Source organism: Silene latifolia, chromosome X (assembly GCF_048544455.1).
Source record: "Silene latifolia isolate original U9 population chromosome X, ASM4854445v1, whole genome shotgun sequence".
NCBI classification, from domain to species: Eukaryota; Viridiplantae; Streptophyta; class Magnoliopsida; order Caryophyllales; family Caryophyllaceae; genus Silene; species Silene latifolia.
Genome location: NC_133537.1, coordinates 307,258,235 through 307,265,177, shown reverse-complemented (window position 1 = coordinate 307,265,177; position 6,943 = coordinate 307,258,235). Strand labels below are relative to the sequence as shown.

At 33.9% G+C, this 6,943-nt stretch overlaps 1 protein-coding gene across 1 annotated transcript; it reads right to left on the bottom strand.

Annotated features, from left to right (window-relative positions):
• Positions 1–1,852: 1,852 nt before the first annotated feature.
• Positions 1,853–6,640, bottom strand: LOC141620468 (protein ULTRAPETALA 2-like). Its single transcript, XM_074437330.1, has 4 exons — positions 6,568–6,640; positions 3,006–3,224; positions 2,562–2,877; positions 1,853–2,105 (listed from the first exon to the last, which is right to left on the bottom strand). The coding sequence occupies exons 1-4, from the start codon at positions 6,638–6,640 to the stop codon at positions 1,853–1,855; spliced, it is 861 nt and encodes a 286-aa protein (XP_074293431.1).
• Between the last annotated feature and the right edge of the window lie 303 nt (positions 6,641–6,943).

Genomic DNA, 6,943 nt, shown 5'->3' with positions numbered 1-6,943 from the left:
TGAAACAATTCAGACCTTTGGTCGAGGGAGTTAGCTGCATGTCAGGAAACCTCATTGGACCAAAGGAGAAAATTTCCCCTTTTTTGGGTTTAGAGAATTCATATGGCCGTGCAACAAATTATTTTCGGACCAATGCTTCTCTTGTTATTATAATTATTCTTTTGGGTTCTGAGGAAAACACTCAAGTCTGAAACGGAGTAATGTTGATTTCACTTAGTAAACTTGCACATGTTATATTGTTTTTGCGTCTCATGCCATATACTCTGTATTACAGAAATTTTGGGATCTTTCAGTGTTGTCACCTCGATTTAATACCATTGATGGTTTTGATTAATTAGATTCTGGCCATATGCCTCCCGGACTTATTTAAAGAAAGGCTGACGAGGATCCCTTTTCTAATCATGTAACCATACTTAGAATGGTCGTGAATATGATTCTCCTGTTAATTATAAGACATTCAACTTAGCTGACATGTCTCTGCTGTTCCTGACATCGACACTCGAGGACACCAAGTACGTGTTAGTCATTAACGTAACCCTTTCAGGTTTTTTTTTTTTTTTTTTTTTTTTTTTTTTTTTTTAGATATTTTGTAGTTTGAAGACTCCAAACATAGAATCTCCAGTCCTTAAAAACCACACCATATTGGGTCTGAAAGTTGTGATCAAAATTGTTTCGGTGAGAACTGTTGGATTTGGCCGTTGCTCAAGTAGTGCCTAGCGTGTTATTAATTGAGCCTGTTCGAAAGAAATCAATGATTTTATGCATTCGGCTCTCGAAGTGTTCACTTGAGTATGGTAGATTTCCAATACCTAAGGGCACTGAAGTAAATATTCTTATGCTATTTTCAATTGTGTAACTTCTGGATTCAGGCTTCTGAACTAGGCTACCTAAATGCATGTATTTCCATCTACTTTCCCTGTATGTTGATGAGTGTGGCACACTATTGCACCATTGGGCGAAAGCTTGAGACCCGCATAACCTGAGTGAACATTCGGACTAGACCCGTGTTCCAGAGCGGCCGTTTGCTTCTCGAAATAAGCATACAAGTAGAGAAAACCCACTCCAATCTTCCAGAGCATATTTGCATAAAGTCAGTGGCCTGACCGAATGTTACTCATACTCAACTACAGCCTCTACAGGTGTCGGACATGGGTCTATGACGTCTACCTTTTTTTTTCTTTTCATGTTGGTGGTCACATTTAAATTATTCTAGATGTGTTCTCTACAAGCAACTGCTAAATCCACGAGTTTGACTTTCAACTCACATTGAGCTTCTTAATCTCCGTTTTGAATAACTACTGGTAAAATATATGTTCTACTCCGTACATGCATTATTGCATATCTGCATGTTCCCTAACCTTAAAGATATGTTCTGACGACGGAGTCCCTGCAAATCTAACCATAGTTACTTTGATAACGTGACGTTATTCTCTGTTTTCGTTAACCTGAATTCCTCCTAATCAATAACACCATACTAAAAACTTTTATTAGCCTTTTATGTTCCTAACGTAAATGGCTGGACAAACTCCGCATGGACATCACATCATGGCATTAACCAATCTAATCTCAACCAAGTAAATAAGATCTTAATACCACAAAAAAATTAATTTATCAATTAATCTAAAAACAAAACTGAAAAATTATAAGATGTCTTATAGGAAGGTAACCCATTAACCCTCCAAGCAATATCCTCGCAAGATATTATAAATTTAGAACTCTAACAGATAAAATTTCAAATAAATACTTTATAAAAGTTTGGAAATAGCATTATTAAAGAAATAAAGTTTAAATTTTGGATTGTTTAAGGGAGCTCTTAGCATGTATGGCACGTGAAATGAATTCACTTAATCCTCTAAGATGAAGAACCTGGTGCATTCATGACGTAGTCAACACAAGTACGGCAAGGGCAGTCTTCAAAACGGCACATGGTGCAACCAAAGCATACACACTTTGTGCAACCCAAACAACTTCCTCCATTATTCTTATTCCTAGGGCATTTCCTCGCATTTTTCTTTGCTTCCCTTTCATCCCTCATGTCGCAGTTCATCCTAATCCACATTAGTTCTGTGTTAGATATCCTTGGAATACGAGATTCACAAAAGCAGCTAAAATAAGTGGCCATTTAAGAAAAATGTAAAATTTTTAATTCACGTGGGAAGTGAAAAGAAATTGAGTATGTGTTATTCTAGTGGTATTACACTCTTAGTATTACCATATTTAATTGAGGTATATATCATGTTGTTACGTCATTTCTTAGAGTAACACATTAAGTTGACATAAAAACATACTAATTAAAGTCTCTTGAAATATTTTAATTCCCTTAAATTAAAAATAGTTTCTTACTTAGACATCATGCATGTCCTGAAATCCTCTTCAACCAAAGAAGATTACTAAAACAATATATATGTAAATTTCAATTCCTGCTAAACAAGACGATTTCTCTAATATGAAAAACTCCATTTTTATAATAAGCCAAATAAGGCAATTGCGCAACCATGATTTTTCATTTAATTTGATGAATACATATCACAGAACGCGTAGTTAAAGAGAACAACACATACCTATTACGAGGATAATGCAAGCAAGTCCACTGATTCCGAGCTAAATAAGCCTGATGGTAAACCCAACATTGGTGTTGGTTTCGACGTTCGAAACGACGCACCTTACCACATTTAGTGCAAGTCATGAACTCATCTTGGTGGACAAAACCACGTCGAGCGTTATTACGTTTTGGGTGCACACCCAAAAAGTACTTGAGGAGATTAGTTTTTTGCAACGATGTTTTCAATCCTTGAACTCGAACCCATACATTAGACTTCCATCTACCTACCCCTATTGTTCTCGCATGTTTCTCGAACAACATTGGGTGTACATTCACTGCAAATAAAATAAAATTCACATCAAAACAATCTCGACTTCACCTGATCCGACCCATCGTCGGTCACCACTACACTAGGTTTGCATTCGTAAAAGATGTAAAATAGAGGTGGATATGTAGCTCATACCTAATTTGCAACCAGGGTAGCAGGAACAAGTTACCTCCAGTTTGCCGTCAGTATAAATTCTGAGTTTACCGACCGAGTCCCCATATCGTTGGTCTGTACATCCGCAATCGACTTCAATGAAGTCGAGGCCTCTTTTTGTTACGTCTATTCCTGCCAGTTCTTCCTCGTCGAAATGACAAATCTGGATTGTAGAAGGTGCTATTATCTCATTTCGCTTGTCTGTCGAACCAAGAAAAGTATCATGTATGAGAATTTGTTTCTTCAAGTAAATACGTTTTTATATAAGTTTTTCAACCTGATAATTTCTTCTTTCTTTTACTTGGATTCATATCAAGTCCTTCTCATTTATGCAAATGATAATGTTTATGAAATCCAAATTTATTGAGAGATAACCAATGATTCCTATATGTGTATATATTATCACATTTGCTACTTCATAATAGAACATCTAAGTGTAATCTAATATTATCACTATTACTATCTTACCTCCTTGTATGAACAACTTTCAACATGTATAAATGAGATAAATAAATGTGTGATGTCCAATATTTATATACGGATCGTGACCTCAACTAGTGATTTGTTGTTGTTTTTGATATTATCATCACAACATATGTCGCATGTTTTTGATATTATCATCACAACATATGTCGCATTTTATTGGATTTTTCTACGTGGTAACTCCGTGTTTTTTTGGATTTCTATGTAGTTTCCTCGTTTTTTAAAAACATTACTGGTACCCTTAAACTTAGTAAATAATTCTTAAGTCTATATAGTTCCCTTATTTTTTAAAAACATTACTGGTACCCTTAAACTTAAAAAATAATTCTTAAAATACTAAAACCACAAAAAATTGATTTTTTAAGTTCAATTTTGTAAAGAAAATATGTTTACAATTGAGTTAACAATATTTATATTAATGGTATGACTAATTATTGCAAAAGATTAGCAAAAAGTGCAAAAACCAAACAGTTGAAAGAGGAAAAGTAGAGCTTTTTGGGTACTTAGGAGATGTTCATCAAGTTTAGGGGTACCAAATATTTTTAGAAAATGAAGGGTACCATGTTGAATTCAAAACGACAAGAGGATACAACGCACGCTGACCTTGTTTTATTTCTTAGAGGCAGTTCAAAGCAAAAAAAAGTATATAAGGAAGTCACTAGCAAAGAAAAATATATGAATGTTACTCCATACATAGTAAAATATTAACATTATTATAAAAATCGTTCAGATGGATGGTGTTACAACATAGATAATTCATTATAAAAAAAAGGATTTTTCTATAAGGTAACCCTCACTTTTTCCGATTTCTATAAGTTAACCCTCTATTTAATTAAACTTCTAGTGGTAACCCTATACTCTATATAAACTAATGAGCATGACGTCAACTTTGCAATCCGTCAAATTTGACTGTTAACTTGGTGATGTGGCTATTAAACTTGGTGACATTGACCATTTTTGGCTTCTTATTTTCAATTTCCTCCATTTCTTTTACTCCTTCCTCCTTTTAAATTCCCTCCACTTTAATTGCCCTGCACTTCTTTTACATCAATTTTTTTGTTCCATTTATTTCCCAAACAGACAAACAAAACAGATGAAATGAAAAGAGGATCATCACATGCAGCAAAAAAAAAAGCCATCTTTTTTCTTTAACATGAGTAATGACTGCAGTTTTCTGCTGCCTAGCTATGATGGCTTTTTTTGCTGCCCGTGAATGAGATTTTTATCGTTGGTGTTAGTTTCATGTGAAATTAACTAGATTTCGGAATCTAGTTATGATTGGTATCTTTCAAAAAATGCTGAATTGGTTGATTATAGAAGCATACACAATGTTCTCGGTCCTTTGGTTTGAATCTGAGCGAAATGGGGTTACAGTTGTATAGTTGGAAGGATAAACGTGGTAGCATTGTAGGTTGCTGGTTTTGTGGGAAATTGTTGTTTGATGCTTGGGAGGCTGGAAGTACTGGGAAATTTGAGTGAATAACTTTTTATGACATCATGATGAAGAATGATCTTAATCAATCGACAACAACCAAAGAAAAGGATAAAGGAACCAAATCACTGGTTGTATTAGTAAGCAACTGTAGCATTAGAAAGTCGTTGGTTTTGAACTGAAGAATTACTTGTGTAAGATAACATCACTGACATATTGTTTTCATCTTTTCATGGTTAACAAGAGGAAGGAGGAGTAAAAGAAATGAAGGAAAATTGATGTATAGGAATTCGTCAAATAATAAGCCAAGAAAGGTCCATGTCACCAAGTTAACAGCTACATCATCAAGTTAACAGCCAAATTTGACGGATTGCAAAATTAAGGACATGCTCATTAGTTTATATAGAGTACAAGGTTACCACTAGAAGTTTAATTAAATAGAGGGTTAAATCGAAAAAACTGAGGGTTACCTTATAGAAAAACCCTAAAAAAAATCACAAATTCTTGTTAAAGATGGAAATTTTCGTTTTAAACCTTAGACAGATCAAAGTTATATTAAATAGCATGACAAGTTACCTAGGAAATGTCAAAATTTTTTTATTTATATCACCATATACTAGTATTTGGACCCGTTTTATAGATAAAACGGAAACTTCGTCTTAAGCAAGAACTATTAAAAAAAATTTATCGTGATTGGGAATTTCCTCTTTGCAAATATTATTTTTCTAATGAAGATGGTAACATGGTATTAAATGAACGCTAGACATTGAATCATAATTGTTTTGTAAGGGTTTCAAAGATCATCATGACCAAATTTTACGGTATTCTTTCTAATGTGATATTTGCCCCATTTTCAAGATTAGACTGCCATAACTAACACAATTATGGACGTGAGTACCATGGTATAAAATGAAACATAATAAAGATTGAATAAGTGTGTGATAGGTTCAAAACTCTTTATGTAGATCTACAAGAAATTTTATTTAAAATTAATTTCAATAATGAAACCGACTAGATACCGAATGTGACAATCGTATTAAATCTTTGTTGAGACATGCTTGTTGTTGCAGCACCATAAATACGATTGATAACGCCTCTAACACTGGCGGCGTTCAAAACCTCGTGACTCGATCGATATTCTTTGTGGTGTCCTACATTTAATATCATGACAGCGATATCACATCGCGATTGAGTTATCAAGGTTTTTCAAGGTTACTGCAAATACATTTCTATGCGTTACCACGGGTCGGCTGCACCTTTAGCACTTCTGTTGAGATGTGGCCGCGACAACTGATTGTGAGATCAAATCGCAAACCGAGATTTAATACCATGGATGAAACATCTCCTAAATTATCAACCAGATCTAAAAATTTCGACTCTTTTTTCACCAAAAAGATAATTAAGATAACCTCTAATTAATTCATAAAAAACAATCAACTTAAATCAAAATTTCAAACTAGATATCATGTTAAAAAAATTCTTAAAGTTGGCTTTGAACCTAAAGGATGCGAGTCATGTTGTTTAACATTAGTAACACACTACTACACATCAGCAAATAAAGTAAAGAAAAAGCATTTAAATATAATAAAATGACTAAGTTTATAGAGGCAAATAGAATAAAGAAATTACCTTCATTTGATCCTCCTGGTGCAGGAACTTCAAAACCAAAAATCTTGACCATACGTTCTTTGGACGTTGTCATTTTGTTCAGTGTGGGAAATGGGGAAAATGCTTCTCAATTGGTTGTTTGCGCTTAGTATTTTTTTCATACATTAGATTAAGTCTTATGGTGCTATATAATGTGTCTCATTCATTGAGATATAGAAAAAAAATCAGGTTAGATATCAATATCTCGCAGGTAATAATTACGTGGTGTAAACATTTTAGGAAGAAAGTCCGCACAAAAAACGTAAAAAATCAAAGATCAATTTCAAAATGTCTCTTCTTTTTACACTTTTCCCGCTCCTTACGAATTTTGATTTAATGTGAAACCATCTAATTGGAT

Excerpts from the sequence above, each read along its gene's own strand:
- LOC141620468 (XM_074437330.1), bottom strand. The coding sequence starts at position 6,640 with ATGACAACGTCCAAAGAACGTATGGTCAAGATTTTTGGTTTTGAAGTT. Across the intron at positions 3,225-6,567 it reads ACCAGGAGGATCAAATGAAG|ACAAGCGAAATGAGATAATA; the intron begins GTAATTTCTTTA and ends TTGGTTCGACAG. Across the intron at positions 2,878-3,005 it reads CTACCCTGGTTGCAAATTAG|TGAATGTACACCCAATGTTG; the intron begins GTATGAGCTACA and ends TTTTATTTGCAG.